At 36.6% G+C, this 23,564-nt stretch overlaps 1 protein-coding gene across 2 annotated transcripts in view; it reads left to right on the forward strand.

Moving 5' to 3' along the window:
* The window catches only part of Grid2 (glutamate ionotropic receptor delta type subunit 2), a 1,393,897-nt gene that overhangs the window by 1,038,676 nt on the left and 331,657 nt on the right, over positions 1 to 23,564 (forward strand). For both annotated transcript variants that reach the window (XM_029535429.1, XM_021188898.2), the window contains exon 10: positions 16,038 to 16,235. In XM_029535429.1, the coding sequence (XP_029391289.1) occupies positions 16,038 to 16,235 (198 nt within the window). The remainder of the gene's footprint in view (positions 1 to 16,037; positions 16,236 to 23,564) is intronic.

Below are 23,564 nucleotides of genomic sequence, written 5' to 3' on the forward strand. Positions count from 1 at the left end.
CTCACTTTGTAGACCAGGCTGGCCTCGAACTCAGAAACCCGCCTGCCTCTGCCTCCCGAGTGCTGGGATTAAAGGCGTGCGCCACCAGGCCCGGCTATTAAGCCTGTTTGAGATTTGGTTCTTCACATGTTACTCTTTCCCGAGCTGTGAAATTGCAGCCAAAGGAAAGATTATTTGGAGGTATTCACTTTCTGATTGTAAATGTGGGTCATGGAAAAGCTTTCCCTTCATATTTGGAGATATGCACTTAGGGAGCGGAGTCTCATTCTATAAGAGACTGGCCTCAAACTCGTGGTGATCCTCTTGTCACTATTTGCCCCCTGGAGGGCTTACTAGCATGTGCTGGTATGCAGGCTTTGACTTGAATTTGCCTAATTGGTGTCTGAGAAGCCCATGTCCCACATGCTGCTCAAAAAGATTAGTGTTCTCTTTCATGGTTGCCAATCTGATAAAAGATAAATAAAATGGCTTTTCTTATTCTAATTTTAATTCCCCAAAGGTTTTTTAAAAGAGAACAAAAGTAAGTAGTTCACTGTCAATGTTTGCTATTAAACTATGTCTTCTCAGCATCTAAGCACCAAATGATATGATGATTTTAATAGTTATTACTTTTATAATATGTATTATTTTTCTTTTAAATGATTGTAAGTTGTAATTTTTTTCATGATTTTATACAAGTACCAATTTTCCCCTTTCCTGCTACTACCTCTGAATGTGTATTAATTTTGTATTCAGTGCTTTGGGTCTTTACAAAACACTGTCTTTGATTCTGTGTTGAATGTTCACCTTGAGGACTTTCCTTTATTGATTCAAAACTTTAGTTCCTCTAATAGAATTACAAATGATATACACTCCAAATACAAAGCGTTCATAGAGACTCTCCAAAGCCTACCCTCTTCCCAATACTAAGCCTTTGTTGTAGATCTCTAGGAACCTAGGGTGATAACTTCAAGCCTTAAAACCATACCCAAAACTGCCAATCACAGCAGATGGACAAAAAAAAAAAAAAAAACACAGCTAGATTTTCGTGGCAATTCATGATTTAGAAATTTCTTTTCTTGCTTCTTTGTGACAATTCTGAATCTCAACCATCCATGGTCTAGTTGATGGTTAAAACATGTCACACCATGTCCATCCCCTGCTCAGAGCCCATCTGCTTGCTACACAGCTCCACAGCTTTCCATCTCTGCTGATGTAACACGTAAACTTACCACAATGGCCTCCAAACCCTCTCAGCTTTGCCCTACACAGACACGTGGCTTTTATGCCTTTGGCTCCAAAGTATACACATCCAGAGTATAGGCATTCATCCTCCATGGTGAAAGCTGGGTAGGTAGAGGCTCTTAGAACCCATGCTCACAGATGTTTTGCCTGGGGTCATTAGTTGTTTTTCTCAGCACTCATTACCCTGTGTGCTGGTGGTCTTGTTCTCTGCTTTTTCTCTTTTGTCAACTTACCACAAGATGGAGTTTATCTGAGAAAAGAGAGCCCTAGTTGATGAAATGCCACCACCAAATAGATTGTGGACAAATCTGGGGAATATTTTCTTGATTAATGACTAATGTGGAAGAGACCAGTGCCCTCAAGGCCATGCCACTCTGAAGCATGTGCTTCTGTGTTGTAGAGGAAAGCAGGCTGAGCAAGCCATGAGGAACATGCAGGTCAACAGCATCCTCGCTGTGGTCTCTACTTCTATTCCAGCCTCCAGGCTCCTGCCTTGAGTTTTTGCCTTGAATTCCCTTCAACCATTCTCAAGGCTGTGGTTGGGATATATAAGATAAAAAATGTCCTTTACTTCCCTGGGTTATTTTTGGTCACGGTCTTCATCACCGCACTAGATAGCACACCAAAGCACCCACGTACAAGAACATGTCTATGGCTGTGTTCCATATAGTCCACATAAGATTTTTTTTGTGTATTATTGTTTTCCCGTTCTCCATCAAGTAGGTTTATAGGAAGGGAAGATGCTCATGTATTTATTGTGTACCACTTTACTATTAGCTTGTATTTAGAATTAGCACTCAACTCATAATCAAATAAATAATTGAGGTTTTGAAATTTCTCTATAATGTTCATTGATTTGGTTAAATATATCATTATTCCAAAATACTTTTAAATTTTTATTTGGAGTTTGATTTCAATTCTTGCCTGTATTTTGGTATATCCAATTAGCCACAATTTGTTTTTGTTAAATGTTTCTGTATCCTATCAGGAAATACTTATTGTCATAATTTTGATCACTAATTTTTTTATACTATCATAATGAGAATATGGACATATCAGCTAGAGTTTATAAATGTCACTGTCCATTTGGAGTCAAAAGTTTCTGAGGTCTTTTCAGATGAGCCTCTGGTTTCTGTCATCTGGTACAGCGCATCTCTGCACAGAAGCTGTTCATTTTTCTCCAGATAATGGGTCTCTAAAAGTTATCTGCCCTGGTGGCCTTTACAAATGCTCCAGAGTTCACTGTGCAATACTCAAACGCTACTGTGCACTTCTGGCTGTATTCTCTGGAAAGCAGTCAGGAACAGCAATGAGCTAAACCTTGGAGGAATCGCCTAGGAGCCTACAGAACCTTTCATCCCCAGTTATAGAATACTACTGTTATTTCAAATTCTCATATACAAAAGTAAATTTTGCTCATTCTCCATTTAGATTCTAATGTCATGTAAAATGTGGCCTTTTTGAAAGAAATGATTAAAATCACGGATTTCATTTTTAAAAATGAAATATTTTAAACACTGATAGTTTTTACCTCCAACCTAAGTGGTTTTTTTCACTTAAATAATTGAGCAAAAATAAAAATCAGAAATAATATATAACATTTGAGGTTGTGTGTGTGTATGATACAAATGTACATATATTAACTTATTTTTGCCACTAATAAGAGAATTTTATTGTCTGATTATGTATGTATATATTCAATGACTACTAAAACTAAGCTTTGACTGGACAGGTGGCTCAGTGGTTAAGAGCATTGCTGCTCTTGCAGAGAACCTAGGTTTGGTTCCCAGCATCCAAATGGCAGCTTACAACCATTTTAACTGCAGTTTCATGGCATCTAACACACTCCTTTGGAGTCCACAGGCAACATGCTTTCATATGGTACACATACATGTATACATACATACATACATACATACTTACATACATACATAGGCAAATAGTCCATATGTAAATAGAAGAAAAAAAACTAAGTTCAATCCCATATTTGTGAAGCAGTTGCTTCTCTGTCAGATAGATCTTCCTACAAAACTTCCCTTTGCCATGTTTCCTTCAGTTTTCACTATATCTGCTCTTCTCTCTCCTGGGCCTCTGAGGATATCTCCTTCATAACCCTAGGGCAGCTCCTTCCTCTCCTGCAGCTCCTTACATTTGATTTCTTACCCTAATAGCCTTAGTAACAAATTCCCTATCTCTGCTCTTTTGAACTTACAAAATACTCATATATTCTTTAGATGCGATAATGAATCTCCCCCCCGAGGGGAATGGTAGTCATTAATTCTGCATATATCAAAGTAGAATGCGTTACCACTAAGCAAAATGTGAGCTCCCACCATGCACAAACAGAACTCTTGTTTGCTACAACCAAGAACATGTTTTATGGCACAACATTTTTGAAGAAGCCATTTAGAAATATTCTCATTCTCTCCATAATGACTTTGAGTTGTGTGTGAGCAGAATTCTAAGGCAATTCTAGCAAATTGTCCTTAGTGTGGGCTATCTTGACATTCTGGCCAGTCATGCATTATGAAGGCTCCTAATAATCCTTAATAGAGTTTTGGCAGGAGAGCTTGCAGATTGTACTCATCAAAAAATACCATACTTAAAACAAACCTCTGTTATCAGCAACAATTACAGTAAGAATTAACCACGAAATCTGCAAGGGACACACAGTGCTTTGAATCAACTAAACAATTAGCATGAGATTTTTTTAAGTGACTGAATACAAGTTCAGAATTATGAAGTTATTACCAAGTGATGTTACCAGTGATGTGAATCCATCTTTGATAATATAAAAGTGCTGCAATGCTGCAACCGCCTTTTCTACAGGCATGTCTACGGATCAGGAAAGTAGTGTCCTCAGATTCTGAAAGGGCTGCCATTCTGTGGCAGTTGTTGTTTTAGTCACAGAACCCTACACCTAGAGAATCTATCACACAAAGCATCAGCTTATTGGTCTCTGCAACTTGTTTTCATTTCATTGCAGAGAGGTTTGCATCAGTTTTAGAATCAAGTCCTATTAATATTCTTTGAAACTAATTGCTGGAAAATGAATTGTAGCAGCAGGAATTTGTGCTTTCCTCTCCCCTCAATCCCCTGCCTCTGTCCCTGGAGTAGAAGACTCAGAGATACATACTTAGATGTTGAACATATGGGTTAAATAGAAACAGGCCACAAACTCTAGTCATCTGGGCAATTGCAAAGAGATCCTTCATCTGCTCTCGCTGGACATATAACTCTGTATCCTTACTATTGTGTATTATTCTATTCTTCCACAGAAGCTATTTACTAAAGAAACAACTAACTGGCTTATACCCACCATGTTGTCTGGTCCCTGGTTACACATGTACTCCTTATTTTTGTTTACTGAACAATATAGGATAATTGTGGTTAGCCTCCACTGTCAACTCCAGGAGCTCCAGCATCACCAGGGAGACAGGCCTCTGGGTGTGCCTGTAGGGGGGTATTGTCATTAGGGTAATAGAGATGGGAGTACTTGTCCACTATATGCTGTCCCATTCCCTGGAAGGAGCTGTAATGAAATAAAAAGAAAAAGAAATGATGTAAGTAAAAACTTTTATTATTTTATACTTATGACTGTGGCTTTAGTATATTCAATTGCTTCAAGTTAATGCACAAATTATAACTATGATGTGAACTGTGATCTGGAATAAACTTTTTCTCCCTTAAGTGGTTTTTGTCAAGATATTTAATCATGGAAGCAGGGAAAGTAAATAAGAGACACATATGTACAGAAAAAAATCATGAACCACTAACAAATATCTGTCCAGATCAAAAGGGAGAAATTCTCATTGTGACAAGAATCACTTACACTTTTGCATTTTCCTGATTTCTTTGTTCCTAGGCTCCTGTGATTAACCATAAGAAGGTTGACTTTATTTACAGTGTGACCACTATGAAAGCTTGGATACTTAACTAATGGGATTGCACCTGACTAGGGATATGCCACAAAGGAGATTAAGATATGATGTCTTAATAATTTTTTCATTAAGTCATTGAAATGTATTCATGCTAATGTACAGTTCCAGTTCCTTACATTTTAAGCTATTTGATATTTTATTCATTAGTACACCACAGTGTATTTTACCTTTGCATTTTGATGGGTATTGGGATTTTTTTAAATACTTACAGATATATCTATTCTAATGCTCCTGTTGACATTCTTAGACATAAAAACATGCTCCTTTCTATCCTATACCTAAGCCAAAGAAATAAACATCTGCATAAGAGAGATATGTCTATGTATTGCTCAAGAGCAGAAGTGCTTAGCTTGTTTATGAGTATCAGAACACTGCCATCTATATGACTGTTTCTCAAAGTACTTCTGCTAGTTTACACAGTCAGCAAGAGTGAGTGGTCATTCCTAGTTCCCCACCTGCTTCACTGTATTGCAAGTTCTCAGACTCTTTGTTTCTCCTCCATCTTTTCTCACTTAGAGATTTCTCTTTATACTTTTATTTTATTAGATTCTACCTATTTCAGTTCATGAATTCTTTCTTTGCTGGATCCTAATCCCGTAAGAAACTCAGCCACTATGCTCAGAATTAGGCCATTATCTTTTCTCCTTCTCAGATTTCTGAACAGTCCTATTCTCAATAAGGTGACACTTCAGATAAATTTCAGTTTTCTAGCAGATAAAATGTTTTACACTCATTTTATAAACATGTGCTATTGCCTTATAACTCATATCTGAAATTCTAGCTGTTGTCCAGAGACATCCTCCAGGCCTCTAGTTGGTCTGTTATTTCTATTGTCTGAAGTACTGCACCTTTTGCATCAGTTCTCTGGCCTTTTGTTTGTTTGTTTAATTGGTTGTTTGGTTGGTTGGTTGTAGTTGTTGTTTGTTTTCTTTTCTTTTTTTAAACACTATGTTTAAAACTCCTAAGAAGCAATCATGTGAGGTCTCAAATGGGGAACTACCCTCAAAGGGGACTATCATCTAGATTTGATTGTTATTAGATTATTTATATTTCCTTTCCCCTCTTCAGCTTCTAGAGGCACTATTACTGTAACACTATATAAATTGTGTTGAAATTTTGCATAAGTTTATACTCCTGACTTTTGAGCCAAACATGGCAAAATATGAAATCCAGACAAGCAAAGTTGAAGGGAACAACTTTTAATGTCTCTTTTTTCTATAACCTACTATATGTCTTTGAACTAATACTAATTTTGTTTGCTCATCTATTAAAAAGGGAGTAACTGTTAGCTCCTAAATTATAATTATTCTTTTTTTAGCAGTTTATACCTTCTTTCTCTGTTGCTTTCTTGGCACCAGCTCTGCTGTGCATTCTTCATATCTTCAGTGCATTGAGCACGTATCCTTCTCCTAGTTATAGTTCTTTGATGGTGCTATGCATGACTTCTTACATCAGCCTACTCTATTAAGTACAAGATTTGAAGCAGTAGCTGCTCAGTGGATATTAAATGGGTATGTCAATGAGTGCATAAATTTTGAAAATAGGTGCATATATAAAAATGCTTCAATCAAGCAAGGTATTGCCACAGCAGAGCACACGTATCTCCTTTATTATAGTTCCCAGACCTTTAATCTAATCTCACTGTTTGCCTTTATCTCTCTGATATATTGACTCCTTGTCCTTCCAGAGAACAATGGGTCTGAGTTAGAATTTATGAATAGTGATCCAGATCTGTAATGGAGCTTAAGAATAAAGCTTTTAAAACATTGATCTGGGTAAGAAATAATAGGATATAATAAAAGTTTATTTAGGGTATAAAATTTAAAAGGCATGTTCATCAATAATTCATCAACTTTCCTCAAAAGATTTCATAGTATTATCACTTCTATTTAGAACTTTTTACCTATTCTAGTTGCCGCTACTAGCAACAGATTTTGAAAACACACCTGTGAGATACATCTATTTATATCAGTATTTACTTTAAAAGTGGAATTAAAGTTACTTTTGAGAAGAAATTTATCATCATAAAAAACAAGAGCATTATATTGGGAAATCCCCAAACAACTCAAGCTGTTGCCAAGACAATAAATAGTTCTCCACAAACTGACGGAAAGTCCCTATCATTGAAGACAACATTCACATAACTCAATGAACTCTGAGAGCTCAAGCCTGCTCCTACATGAACTGCATGTTCTAGTGTATGTAATTTCGAAAGGCACTCAAGAGGCTACTGAAAGTAAGCAACAACTCAACCAAAAAACCTTTGATATCCAATCTATAATCCCTGAAAAGTGTGGTAGGACAATGGTTGCACAAATCTTGTGGAATCAACCAATTGATGTCTGATTTGACTAAAGACTCACTCCATGAGCTTGAACCCATATTGACATTGCTTGGGTAACCAAGAAGAGTCTAGATAGTTCAGAGACCAAGGGTAAAACCAAATACTACTTTTCTAAAAAAAGAAAAAAAGTAACAGTAAAATGTCTCTTAATGATACTCTGCTATACTCATGGATCAGCCCCTTATTCAGCGATCATCAGAAAGGCTTCTTCCTCCTATAGCAGATGGGAACAAATACAGAGAACCATAGCAAGACATTATGTGCACGTGCATGCATACACACACACACACACACACACACACACACACACACACACAGAAAGAGAGAGAGAGAGAGAGACAGAGAGACAGAGAGACAGAGAGACAGAGAGACAGAGACAGAGACAGAGACAGAGAAAGAGAAAGAGAGAGACAGACAGAGAGAGACAGGATGGAGGACACTTAAATAATGCCCTCTAAAACAGTGGTTTTCAACCTGTGTGGGTTGTAACTGGTTTGGGAATCTCATATCAGATATCCTGCATATAAGATACTTACGTTATGATTCATTATAGTACCAAGTTACAGTTACAAAGTAGCAATGAAATCGTTGTTTGATTGGGGTCACCACACCATGAAGAACTGTGTTAAAGGGTTGCAGCATTATAAAGGTTGAGAACTACTACTGTAACACAACCGAGCAAAGCTCATATGAACTCAGAGTTGGAAGCAACCACCAGAGGGCCCACACAGGTCTGCAGCAGGTCCCCTGCATACACACTATAGCTTTCAGTTAGTGCTTTTATGGGACTCCTGGCTGTTTAAGTGAGTTGGTCTCTGATTCTTGTGCCTTTTCTTGGGAATCTTTTATTTTTCTCTTGGCTGTATTTGTCCAACTTCGATTCAATGGTTTTGCTTTAATTTATATTTTATTTCATTATGTTTTCTTGTTATCTATTAGAAGCCTGATCTTTTCTAATGAAAGACAGAGACTGGATCCAGATGGGAGGGGAGGTAGGAGGAGCTGGGAGGAATAGATTGCATTGTGTAAGAATCTATGGTTAAAAGCCAGGCATGGTGGCGCACGCCTTTAATCCCAGCATTCGAGAGGCAGAGGCAGGCAGATTTCTGAGTTTGAGGCCAGCCTGGTCTTCGAAGTGAGTTCCAGGACAGCCAGGGCTATACAGAGAAACCCTGTCTCGAAAAACCAAGAAAAAAAAAAAAGAATTTATGGTTAATACAGGGGGAGGGAGTAAAGTAAGAAAAAGGAAAGTATAGGAAAGTATAGCAATTTAGCATGTTAAATAATTGCCGTAAAGATTGGTCAGCAAAACTGAAAGGGTGTAGCTAGTATTTCATATCCAAATATGCATTGGTATGTTACTATCTATAATTAATTCATATAAAATAATGATGCATTCATTATTAAAATCTGCTCTATGCAATGTAGTAGATATCTTAATTTTATTTTTAATGTTTTTCCATCCCATATTTTTAATTTTTATATTTTAATCCCTCTCCAATATCTTTTTATATACTACCTACTTTCCTACCTCTCTAACTTCAAGTCCTTTCTCTCTCTCTTTTTTAAAAAAATCCCATTGATTACAGTTTATATTGGCCAACGACTCCTGTGTATGAAGCGTGCCCTGAACCATGATTAATATACCAGGGGTCACATTAAAAAAAAATTCTCTTTCTCCCAACTTGGTAGTGCTAGACAATGAGTTTTATGTTTTTGTATTTTGTTTTGTAAGTATTATATTGAGGGTGTTTTGGGTTGTTTTATTTTGCTTTTTTTGGTATATTTGTTTGTATGGAAAACATTTATCTCTAATGATTTAATAATCATAATTTAAATAAAATAATACTATTTAATAATACAAATTTAATTTTTGTTACATTTTTGTCTGGTTTCAGTATTAGGGTAAGAGTGGTATCAGAAAAAGAATTTAGAAATGTTCCTTCAGTTTTCCTTTTATGGAATCATTTGCGTACTGTTGTGAGCTCCTCTTTGAAGGTAGAACTGTGCACTGAATCCCATTTGCCCCAGGCTTTTATTAGTTAGAAGATCCTTAATTACTGTTTCTACCTCATTAGATGTTCTGGGTCTATTTAAATTATTTACTTCATCTTCATTTAACTTTGATAGGTCATATATATCTAGAGATTTGTTTATGTGTTTTAGATTTTTCCAGCTTGGTAGGGTTATAGACTTAAAAAATATGACTTTGTGATTCTTTCAATTCCCTAGGTGTCCTTTGTAGTGTTGCTCTTTTTATTCCTAATATAATTAATTTGGATAACCCATCTATCCTTTAGCTAATTATGTTAAATGTTTATCAATCTTATTCATGCTTTTTGAAGAATCAACTCTTTATCCATTAATTCCTTGTAATTTTTCATTTCTATTTCATTAACTTCAGTTTTTAGTTTGATTATTTCTTCCCATCTGTTCAGTGTTATTTGCTTTTAATATTAAGCTTTTAAGTATTATTAAGTTATTAATATGAAATCACTGCAATTTCTTGATATGGACTCTTAGTGCTATAAACTTTCCTCTTCCCCCTGCATTCTCTCGATCACAAAGATTTTGGTATGCTTTGTTTTCATTTTCTTCCTCTTCGTGGGGTGGAGGCGGTAATTGCTTTATTGAGTTCTCCCTCGATTATAGTTTTCATTCAGTAGTTTTCTGTTTAGTCTCCATGAGTTTGTATACTCTCTGATAAGTGTCGATATCCATCTTTATTACCTACATGGTCCAATGATAAGCAGGACTTTATTTCAATTTTTATGTATTTATTGGTAGTTTATGTCATCCTCTGTCATCAGTTTTGGAGAACATTCCATAGACTGCTGAGGTTAAGGGGTATTCTTTAGTGTCTAGATGGAATGTTCTATAAAAGTTTGTTTGGTCTATTTGACTTATGATGTCATTTAACTTCAGATTTTCTCTAGATTTTATATATGACTGATGATGAGAGGAGGGTATTAAGGCTGCATATTTTCTCTATATTAAGGAAAATCTGTGGTTTTAGAACTAGTGATCTTTCTTTTATGAGATTAGTTGTCTTCAAGTTTGTTGTGAAAATGTTTAGAGTTGTAGTAACTTCCTAGTAAAGTTTTCTTTTAATAAGTTTGGCACATCCTTTCTTATCTTTTCTGACGAGTTTTGCTTTGAAACCTTTGTTTCAAACATTAAAATAGCTACACCTTTTATTTTGCTTGGTTCTATTTGCCTGGAATGAGTCTTTCACATTTTACCATAAGTTAAAACCTGTCCTGAAGTTGGGGTGTGTGTCTTGTATATATATATAGGATGGGCTCTCTTTATTGATTCAAAGTGTCACTGTCTTTTTATTGAAAAATGAGATCATTAACACTGAGAGTTATTATTGAACAATGTTTATTAATTCCTGTTCTTTTCTAAGATCTACTTTGACTAACTGCAATCAGTTATTCCCTGTCCCTATTTGGGTGTGTTTCCTATTCTTTCAGACTGAAGTAGCCTCTGGAAAGTTGACTTAGGCATCATAATTCCTTAAAATGGTTTTTATTATGGAAAGTTTTTTTCTCCTCCTATAACAACTGATAGTTTTTCTGAATATAGTCATATTATCTGGCAAGTGTGATCTTAAAGAACATGTGGTACATCAGACCAGGGCCTTCTGGATTTTAAAGTATGCATTGAAAAGTCAGGTTTTATCTGAAGAATTTCTCATATGTCACTAGTGACACTCTTTGGCTTATTTCATTATCTATTCTTTGTTTTGCATGTTTGTTTTTTGTATTATTAATTTTCTGGGAATTCTTTTCTGGTCCTGTGATTTGGAGTTCTGTGTGTTTCTTGCATCTTGATAGGATATCTTTTTCTTTGAATATATTAATTTTTCTTTTATGTTTTTTGAAAATATTTTCCTTGCTTTTGATTTGTGTTTCTCCTCCATCTCTATCTATTATTTGAATTTTACTTTTTCAATAGAGTTTCTGGATGCTTTGCACCTGCATTTGTTGTTGTTGTTGTTTAGATTTAACAGTTTCACTGATTGATAGATCCATTTATTCTTTCTCTTGTCTCTTCTACCTAACATTCAGTCTCACACTTGATACAATCTGTTGCTGAGTTTTCCCCCTTAGTTTTTCTTTTTTACAAAATTCTTGAGTTTTTCATTTATTTCACATTTTATTTGAATCTAGCTTTTCTCCAGAGAGTGTATCTCTTTATTAAATTCCATTTTCATATATTTAAGTGTTTTTATTATTTAGCTCAATTCTGGTCTATCGATCTGTGTTCGGGGATGTATTCAGATCCTCTTTTAGTTCCCTGAGTATATTTGTGATTGCTATGTTGAAATCACCATTTAGTGAAGGAGCTAAACTGCCTTTTCAGGGTAAACTGGGATACCAATGCTAGTTCCTGGAAGAGACGCTGTCTTGGTTTTTCCTGTTTGTGCTTTTGTGGTGAGATTTAGGCTCCTGGAGTTCTGTCATGAATGGTATCTTTTGGTATGGGCATCTGCTCTGGCCTTTTTGTTGTAAATGTTTATGCATGCTTTTACTCCAATGTACACGGTTGTAGATCAGTTTGATGTTGCTGATTTTTCAAGCCTTTGGCTACTCTGGGAATGTGGATAAGACTTGTCATGGTTCCAGGTTGGAACACAGTTTTCGTGACAGACAGGCAAGAGTGAGAGACTTGCTCTGAAGGGTGTCTAACTAGGTTAGACACCACAGAAGAGAGGAATAGGAAAGTGATTATCAGGGTGGCAGGCCAGTGGGTTTGCTCTGGGATATCCTGCCCATAATTGTGATTTATACTGGTTTAGACTGCAAAGTCCCAGATCTTTGTAGTAGATGAAATACCTGATAAACGGGCAAGAAGGAGATTGTATTGGCTCTGGAAGTCTCTAACTCAGGCTCATGGTGGAGCTTCACACTGTCTGAGAACCCAGTTATATAAAAATGTATTCCTTTTTCTAGTGATTAAATTGCTGCTTTACTTAAAAGAGTTTTATGTAAGGCAGGCCCATGAAAATAGAGAATTCCCAGGGCTAAATACTTTTAGCAAGAGAGTCAGGCACCATCTTTCATGAATGGATTTTTTTAAAGCTTACACTACACTGGAACAAGCTGTAAATGAAGAAATACGTTCATTTTTTCCCAATTTTTTATTAGATATTTACTGCATTTACATTTCAAAGGCTATCCCCAAGGTCCCCTGTACCCCCTGTTCCCATACCCATCCACTCCCACTTCTTGGCCCTGGTATTCCCCTGTACAGGGGCTTATAAATTTGCAAGACCAAGGGGCCTCTCTTCCCAATGATGGCTGACTAGGTCATCTTCTGCTACATATGCAGCTAGAGACACGAGCTCTGGAGGTACTGGTTAGTTCATATTGTTGTTCTACCTATAGGGTTGCAGATCCCTTCAGCTCCTTGGGTACNTTCTCTAGCTCCTCTNTTGGGGGCATTGTGTTNCATCNNNTAGCTGATTGTGAGCATCCACTTCTGTGTTTGCCAGGCACTGGCATAGCCTCACAAGAGACAGCTATATCAGGGTCCTTTCAGCAAAATCTTGCTGGTGTATGCAATAGTGTCTGCATTTGGTGGCTGATTATGGGATGGACCCCTGGGTAGGGCATTTCTGGATGGTCCATCCTTACGTCTCAGCTCCAAACTTTGTCTCTGTAACTCCTTCTATGGGTGTTTAGTTCCCAATTCTAAGAAGGGGAGAAGTGTCCATATTTTGGTCTTTGTTCTTCTTGAGTTTCATGAGTTTAACAAATATTATATCTTAGGTAATCTAAGTTTCTGGGCTGATATCCACCTATCAGTGAGTGCATATCATGTGAGTTCTTTTGTGATTGGGTTACATCACTCAGGATGATACCCTCCAGGTCCATCCATTTTCCAAGGAATTTCATAAATTCATTGTTTTTAATAGCTGAGTACTACTCCATTGTGTAAATGTACTACATTTTCTGTATCTATTCCTCTGTTGAAGGACATCTGGGTTCTTTCCAGCTTCTGGCTATTATAAATAAGACTGCTATGAACATAGTGGAGCATGTGTCCTTATTACCAGTTGGGATATCTTCTGGATATATGCCCAGGAGAGGTATTGCTGGATCCTCAGGTAGTACTATGTCCAATTTTCTGATGAACAGCCAGACTGATTTAATATAATATAATTTTCACAATATTTTCTATTTCTAATTACCTCACAGGCTACTTCAGAATGTTTGCCGTATGTAGTCACTGGTTAGTCCTTTGTTCTGTTCCAAACACAAATGAAGAATATAATGCTTTGATATTTGTTCAGAAGTTGTATTTTATTTTCATTATATTTATTTATATATTTATTTATTTTGGTGGGAAGAAGGCAGTGTACACAACACTATAGAGGAAGTCACAAGAAAACCCATGTGAGTCACGTTCTCCTTCTATCATGTGTATCTCTCAAGATTGAATTCAGGTTGTTATCCTTAGAGCCTTTACTTACCAAGGTTGTTTATAAGCCCTGGAAGTTTTACTATAATATTTAAAGTGTGTAAAGAATTTTCTACCAAGATGGAATGTGTTTCACATATAACATTAACACATGTAATTACATTTTACAATCATGTACTATATGATACCATTAAGAGTAAAAATGTCAGTAATACGACAAATTGTGATTTATTCTCAGGAGATTTGATCTAGTAATCAACCATTAATCATTAAGATGAAATATTTACATCACAGAAAAAACTCAGTAGCTCAACACAAAGATTGGAATTTATTTTTTAATGTATTATGTAATCTAAGAAAGGCAATTCTAGTCTGGTACAACAGCTCAAGTGTCAGAGATACAGCACTCTGCCTTGTTTCTCTGTAGCATCTGGGCTCATTTCCAGGGCACCAGCCATTTTATGTTCATTCAAGCTAGAATGTCACAGAAAGACAGCAAGAACTGGTGCGCATATCACATGGCTTATAGTGCATTAGCTCAAATTAATCACATGGCCACACTGAACATTACAGAGAGCCATAGGTTGCATTTATTCTTAGTGGCCCTAATGTAGGAGACTATGTAAAAAGGAGTGTCTTTTACATAATCTTTAACTGTCTTTTACTATTACTGTCCATTTAGTGATTGATCTAACACTAAGACAATATATCTTTACAAATAAATACATAGATAAAACTTTAAATGTGAAGAAACACTGGTAATTTCAGAAATCACAATGGCAAATGCAAGACAAATACCAAAGTATCCATGTTGTTAGGAAACATCAAAGTTGGTGCTGGTTTTCTGAGTATGCATTACTATCAGTAAATGAAGCTTATTGACCCTGAGAATGAAAACATTTTTCTCAGGAGTATCCCCAAAATAGAGGCAATGTTTTACAGAGTGTTCACTTGTGTCTTCTGGAAAAGACCAAAATCAAAATATTATTGTGCATATCAAAGATGGCTTCTTTGTGTGTCTCTATAGGAAAATTATTCAAAGAAGAAATTTTTGTATATACTGGCTTCTACCCAAATTGTTCCCCAAGTACTGCATGGACTATTTACACTAACAATGGCTATCTCTAAATTTTAATGTGTTTGAATGATTTCCTCAGAACTTTAGGAAATTAATTAATGAACTATTGAATCTTCTGTCATCTGCCAACATGTTTCTAAACAACTGCACACTTAACACCTGTCCTAAACTTAAAGCAGCTAATCTGTTAGCTTTACCAGGAGAAAAGTCAGACTTGGGAGAGGGTACTTGTGTAAATGGCCTGAAACCCTATGTTTAGCCCTCAATATTACATAGGCTAGGACTAGTGGCTAAGACCCGTAACCCCAACACTCTGGAGGAGGTCCAGGAGGATGGTAAATTCAAGGTTATCCTGGGATGTATGAGAATTGTACCAAATTAAATTACATTAAAAATAAAAGCATGTGAAAAGAGGTAGGGTATAAAACCAGTTTGTCGAATTTGCTAAATTAGTTTAACAAAATCATGACTTTTTAAATAGTAGTTATAGTAGAGAGGCTGTTTTTTGTAATGAAACATACTTATATCAAGGTTGTAAAACTACTTGCCAAATGACTTCTAGTATGTGTGATATTCTAAATTTTATTCAACTATATCTTTTGAATTTTTGCTATTTTCAGAGTTGCACATATGTTAATATTTTTATCTATCTTCACACAGGTGGAGAAAATATCTAATGGAGATAGTAAAACCATAGCTTCTTAAAATCAGTTAAACTGTTGGTGAATCTTAAGCTGTATCCAAGTAGCAAGAAACAGGAAATCGTGTTCCTGAAAAGTTTAGTTACATTCATCTTAGTTTTGATCTGACAGTGATGAACTGAGAGATGACAAGAAATGGGGTGATTTAAGCACAGTTCAATAGCATGATGCATCAATAATGTATAAACCCTACTTCCAAATTAATTTTTTCAGAGCATGAAATGGTACTAAGACTTTGTCAGTTAGGCTCTTTAAAGAATGAATTGTTGACTTTAGGGAGCAATGTTGATTGACACTAAGATTTTTTTTTTGCCATGTAGGAGGAACCTTTTGTAATGGTCTCTGAAAATGTCTTGGGAAAACCGAAGAAATACCAGGGCTTCTCCATTGATGTTTTGGATGCCCTATCTAACTACCTGGGTTTTAACTATGAAATTTATGTTGCACCGGATCACAAATATGGAAGCCCACAAGAAGATGGGACATGGAATGGACTAGTAGGAGAACTTGTTTTTAAGGTAAGAATACATTTATCTCCTACCCCAAACTTCAGCTGTAATCAATGAAAGCTGTTTTCATAGGATGGAGCTTAAGAGAAAAAAATTTATTGTGGTATTTAGACCAACAGACTCACCCAGTCCTACCTAATGAATGCTGTGAAGAAACAACTGGATAGTAAAATAAAAGTTACATTTATGCATCTCCCATTACAGAAAATGACAACTGCAGTCTTTGTTCTTTGTGTTGGCCTTCTACGTGTTGCCTTCTGTTGGTTTCCTTAGGATTTTCTAGTGTAGGTTTTTCTTGGGGTCAGTCAGTTATTTGAGGGAAATTTACATGTATATTTTGCCTCACCTGGTTGCCTGTTCTATATCAAACTCTATCCACTGACACATTAACTGCTAACACTCTGTTAGAACTCCAGTGGAGTTTTAATTGAAGTGACTCCTCAATGACCATGTCATATAACAGTACTCCTAACCTACTGCAGAGGCTTGGGTCAGATAACTGATTTCAAAACGGATCCCAATGGAGGAGTTAGGGGAAGGACTGAATGAGTTGAAGGTTTTGCAACCCCATAGGAAAAACAATAATATCAACCAACCAGACCCTCCAAAGCTCCCAGGGACTAAATCAACAACCAAAGATTATACAGTGGGGAGATCCATGGCTCCAGCTGGGTATGAAGCAGAGGATCACATTATCTGGCATCACTGGGAGGGGAGCCCCTTGATGACTGAGGATAAGGGAAAGTTAGGGCACTGAGGCAGGAGTGGGTGGGTGGGTAGGGAGCTGAGGGGGGGGAAGAGAGGAGGGGATAGGGGCTTATGGAGGGGATACTGAGAAGGGGATAACATTTGAAATATCAATAAATAAAATAACCAACAAAAACTGAAAAGGTTTTTCATGCATTTCAGATCATCAACAGAGGCCCATTGTCCATCTGATGGGTACAGACATTAAAGCACATCATGTCTTGAATATACTAAGACAATCAGAAAAATGTCAATTCCCCTCTTTTCATACTCTTTGACCCCAATATTCTTTCATTTACTCTAATTCTACTGGCAACCCAACAGCTTTGATTTGAAATAGATACTAGCCATGGTTAGCAGCTATGCATTTACTCAAGACAGTTTTATCTTAAGATAATCTCTATGGCCTCTCCGAATAACAATATCCACTTATGTGGAAAAGAGTCACTGTGAAGATTAAGCAGAATAATCAATCCAGAAACAAGCAAGGAAGGAAACTATGCTTGGTCTCCTTAGCCAATACTGACAGATTGGTAAACCTTTATCATGTGCTGTGCTTAAAAATGAATTCAACATACATTTTGCAAGTTGATTGACAGGGCTGGCTAATAGGTAGATGTGGAGGTGGAAGGAAGATCAAAGGGAAATCCTTTCATTTTACCTACCCAAGCATGGCAGTAGAATGACATCCTTTGCTACCATTGTCTTACTAACTTCACTTACAACTTTGCTCTAGCTGCCATCACTTATGCACTCCACCTACAGACGTTCAATTACTTTCTTTCTCATTCATCACTTGCTTCTATATCCATATACATACACATACACATCATATACATACATAATCTTGCTGTTTCTCTTTCTCTCCCCAAATAGGCTACATAGTCTATTTCTGATCTTTCTCTCTCTCTCTCTCTCTCTCTCTCTCTTTCTCTCTCTCTCTCTCTCTCTCTCTCTCTGGGTGTGTGTGTGTGTGTGTGTGTGTGTGTGTGTGTGTGTGTGTTTGACTATAACCAATCTACATTCTCTTTATGACAAAAGAACATGTAATATTTCATCCTTATTACTTTCTCTATTTCCATATCCTATTTGCCTACATATATGTATATAAATCTAAACTCATCTTATTACACTTATTTATGTGCATGTATGTGTGTGTGTTCATACATGTGCACATGATAGAGAGGTAGTACATATGTGCTACAATACATGGAAAGAGGTCAAAGGACAACTTAAGGAAATCAGTTTACTCCTTATAATGCATGAGTCCTGGGGATAGAACTTATATTTTCAAGCTTAGTAACAAATACCTTTATATACCCGGCAAACTTACTATCCTGAATCAAAACTCTGCATATGGCAGGAATTTTCTTCTGAACTTGTTTTATTTCTCTTGATATAAGTTCCATCCATATTCTTCCAAATGCCACCATTTCCTTCTTCTTTTTCATGACTAAGTACAATTCTGGTGTGTGTGTGGGGGGGTGTGTGTGCAGTTCATTTTCTTCATCCTGTCATGGGGTGTCAAACATCTAAGCTAGTTTCCTATCATAGCCATTATGATATTGCAGAGAATAACATCAATGCAATAGTCTGAGTGAGCTAGACACTTCTCTGGTGAAAGATATAGCACAGCATTTCAGTTATCTTGGAGAACATGATCTTTTACAGTTTTTGCATAATTTGCCCTACCAACGTGCCTGCGGATCTCTGCTGCTCTTATTCACTGTGTTCCAGGCTACAGTCTTTAATCTGTCTCACCTTAGGAAAGCCTACTCCTGCATCCATCTGTATTCTGCGGATACCCATCCTGCATCTTATTTGTTTTTCAGAAGCTGTTTAAAAACTGTCCACAGAAGCCTCCCATTGTCACTGGATTCAAAAGAGGGGTGTCTATGATGTGCATTCTCTTCTCCCCTTTTATTTTCTTGTTCTTTGTAAAATACATGTAAAAAGCCTTTTAAACTTATCTACCTGATCACTCTAGTACCCTATATTAAGTTGTAAGGCAATTTGAGATTTCTTCAGGTGTTGATAAAGTCTCAATATTTATGAAATGAGTTAAGTGATGTCATCATAGAGCATTAGGTGACAACATTATCCCAATTATGCCTTAGTGATTTTTTTTAACAACTGCGTGCTAAGTTTTACTTTATGTCTAAAACCTTCCCATTTCCATGGCCAAACTAAATGTTTTTGTCGTTTTCTCCTAGTATTTTAGGCATTTAGCATATTCTATTCTGTCGCTCCCACCTCCCTGAAATTGACTTGAGAGTGATACCCCTGACTATGGTAGGGGAAAATCGGGAAGGAAATACTGAGAAGAGTACTCTGAATGTTAAGTAAAGACTAACATTTTACAGACAAGTATCAGTAAACATATAGAAGCAAAATATCAGTCAACATATTGTGAGTGTTGGTACCTGAAGTCCTCACAATCATTGCATAAAATTGAAACAACCACTCTTCCTATGAGATGAATAAAAATGAACAAAGCCATGAGAATTTTAAAAGCTTGGTCAAAGTCAAACAGCTAATACGAGAACTCGAATCTGAGCCAGTGCTTGGATCTAGAGCTGTAGATTGTCCTCTTTGGGGTCATCCAAACAGAAAGTGAGATAAGTAATTTGATGTAAGAGTCTGGAGTTCAGACGTGGGATCTGGAATGGACATATATTTGAGGCTCATCAGCATATAGATGGAATTTAAATTGCCCCTCTGCCTTTCTTTGCCCCATTTCTCTTGCATCTTCAATCTCCTCCACATCTTTGCTCCTTCCCACTGCTTGAAAAGGCATTCTCATCTCAAATATAACCTTTCTGTATTTTCTAAGTTAAATTAATTAGGTGTCTTTGGTGGCAAATGACAATCCAATTGAAGTGAAAAGATAATTTAATGGCTCACAAAGCTAAGCTGCCAGGGACAAGATCCAGGCACATTTTATCGGGCCTTGGACTTGCTTTTTCTGCTGTGGCTCTGCTTCCTTGGTGTGGTCCCAGTTCTTAGGCAGTCTCTCCTATCTTGGCAGCAAGGTGACTTTTAGCAGCTCCAGGCTTAGGTTTCAGCCTCCCTTCAATCCCGATATAAACATTAGTGTTCTTTTGCCAATAACTCTGATTCAGAACCTCAGCCTGAATACACACTGGCTCTGACCATAAACTATTGTGTCCAAAAGGAGGTACTGTACCCAGTATCAGGCAAATACAGCCTGTGCCCACCACCAATATAGGCTCTCCCGAATGCCTTCATAAAAACCATGTTGACTAAACATATGCAGTGCTGCCCAAGGAAAAGACTGCCCAACTGTAGGTAGGGGAAATGGGTAAGAAGTAAAATACTGTCCATTTTTATGTGTAAGAATGATTATCACAATTATAAAGAGACTATCAGTAGTTATACATACACAAAGCAGTGAATTAAAAGTCAGAATGAGGATATTAATGAAGCGGCAAGCAATAGGCTGCAAAATGTTTACAAGTCCATGATGAAGATATGTTTATGTCAACACTTGACAAGTGTATGAAGAGGTTGTAAGATCCATAATAAAATTTTAAACCACAGATGAAAATAAACAGAATGACATCACAGTCTCTAAAGAAAAACTTGGTGGGCAGGATACCCAAAAGGAAATCTATTGCAATGGAGTAGGGCATTTAATAAGGCAACAGCACAGTAGGTGATGGAATATGATTGATTTTTTAAAGAAAGGAACAACTTGTATTACACCTTTAGTTAGAGTTACTTTCTGTTCTGCATATCATTATATAAAATGTCACTTGATTGAAAGACATATATTTCAGTTCACATATGTGACATTGCTGGCAATTAACATCCATAAAAATTAAAAAAAAAACAATTTGGAAGTGACTGTGGGGGTAAAAACTTGCATGAATCTGACTGACTCGCACTAACACAATGCTTTATAGTTTGTATTTATTTACATTTAATACTCACAACAGAAGGGATAATTCCACCTTAATGAGGCAGGTAACAAAATAAAGCAAATGAGCTTTAAGTGGCCACATAGCCACATTAGGACTTCTGTTTTAAATGCAGGCAGTCCCAGTATAGGGGAATGCCAGGACCAGGAATGGGAGTGGGTGGGTTAGGGAGCAGGGGGAGAGAGGAGGTGGGAGGGGATTTTCGGAGGGGAAATTAGGAAAGGGGATAACATTTGAAATGTAAATAAAGAAACTACTAATAAAAAATTACAAAAAATATTAAATGCAGGCAGTCTGGTTCCCGAATCCAAGTGCTAATTTAACCTTCTTATCAGTAAGGTGAAGAAAAGGGTGAATTCACGTAGTGACAGAAATACATACATGTGGAGGTTAAAGAACTTGGATTTGATTTCCAGTGCACACATTAGGATCTAATAAATCTGTAACTGCAGTCCCAGAGGGTCCAACATTCTGTTCTTGCCTTCTAAGGCATTAAGCAAGCACATGGAAAACGGACATACATGAAAACAAAGTGTCCATTCACATGAGATAAAATGATTATATATATTATATATTATTATAAAATGATGAAATTTAGAGTTTCAAAGGGTAGTTTGAAAAGATGTAGACTATGTCTATGCTCACAAGACAGAATCTGTGATGGGAGTGTTGACAACCATAGAAGACAAAGTGTGATATTCGCTGGGGTTGAAAATGTGGGAAGAAAAATAAGGAAAGCTTAGACAAGCTGAAGCTGAATAGGTTCTATATAAAGTGTGATAAAATATAAAATAAGTGCAAGATTTGATTTTTAGAAAGGAAAAGAAAATGCCAGTTTATGAGATATGTGTATATATATATATATATATATATATATATATATATATCATATACATCATATGCATGTACACAAACACATACATCATATAAATATACATCACATATATACCATATACATATACACACATATATACATATGCATATACATATACATCATATACATAAACATATACATCATATACAAGAGAGAAGAGAGAGCAAAGAGAACTTATTTCCATAGTATTTCCTGTGCATGGCAGAAGGTTGAGACTATGTTCCCTTTCCTTGCCAAGTACATCAAATGCGCTATATTTACCCATTCATTTGCACACATTTTTGAATGCATGCTATATTCTGGGCCTGGTGGTTAATGTCATATTATATCATATAAATATAAGATAATTGTACTTAGGTTTAAATATTTCATAGAATACATGAAATAAACTATAAATAAACAAAAACAACACAGTGTGACAAATGACAGAGGCTATCATGGAAACGTCTAGGCCAGGGAAGAACTTCTCCCTGGGAAAAGGAAAAGATTGCATGGAAAAGAATATTTGAGCTGGATCTTCAAGATGAATGGGAATGTAGAAGGCAACAATGGGAATCCTTATGAAGGTGGATTTGCCATGTTCAAAAATTTAGACTTTATCATTTACCTAGTAAATGTTATAAAAGGTATGTACATAGAAGAAAAGTGTTATTTAATTCAGAATTCAAAAAGATAGCTTAGACAGGCCTGAGCAATCACTGGAAGGAGAAATACTTTAAAAAAATAATAATCTATTTGGAAATAAAGGGATGACTATAATAAAATGACATGGATAGATTTAACAGAAAAACTGATGTGGGAGAAATTAGTTAATACACTAAGGAGTAACTAATAGGATCTGCAAACTCTAAGGAAATGAGGGAATGAAACATACTCAGAAGTAGAGGAAAGGTGGCAATGGCTTCAGAATAAAGCACACTAGAAAAGCATACCTGAGACACAGAACTTCAGCCATGGACACTGGGACAAAGTGGTGTCTGATGAGCACCCCAATGGAACTGTCTAGGAGTGGAGAGTTATTGATCTAGAATGTAAGCATGCAGTGCCGAGGAGTAAAAAGGAGCATATGAAAACACAATTCACTGTGTTAGATTAATGGGAGCTCAAGCTCCGAGTTATTACTTAATCCCCCAAGTTATTACATCTGAGCAAGGAGAACTGGTGGCATTGTTTCTGCTACTAGATAAGATAAAGAGTAGAGAACAAAAAAGTTGCCTCTGAGGGATAGCTCCGAGAAACCCCTGTGTGCTGATCTGTCCCTCTCCCTATCATCTACACAGGAAGAGGGGGCGGTAATAGCTCTTGGCAAGGCAGAGGTTTACCAGCCTCGCAGTCAGGCTGATCTGCAGGGAGGAGAACAAAGAAACATCTTTCTCATCACTGTCTCCGAGGAAGTCCAGTTTGTGGTGGCAGAATGCCCATAATTCCTGTGTTTTAGAAAGAGTTAGTAGTAGGAAAGAGACCAGAGGTATCTGTGTGGAAGTTGAGCACACACATCTTAACCTGCTTCCACATCTTTTCAGGACTGCACAGAATCCTCAGAATTATCTGTACTCACCAAGGTTTTGTCAGTCACCAAAGCAGAATCTTTCCCTCTTCCTCAGTTGCCTATGGCTACCCAGCCATGGATGCTAAGAAACCTTCTGAAGGGTGATGTAGTTTTGCAAACCAAGTGTTTTAAAGGGAGGAGTAAGAGCGTGATATTTATTTATTTATTTTTAAAAAAGAATTCCTTGTAGATATCTTAAATCAGTGACTAAGATGTTAATTTGTATT

Source organism: Mus pahari, chromosome 2 (genome assembly GCF_900095145.1).
Source record: "Mus pahari chromosome 2, PAHARI_EIJ_v1.1, whole genome shotgun sequence".
NCBI classification, from domain to species: Eukaryota; Metazoa; Chordata; class Mammalia; order Rodentia; family Muridae; genus Mus; species Mus pahari.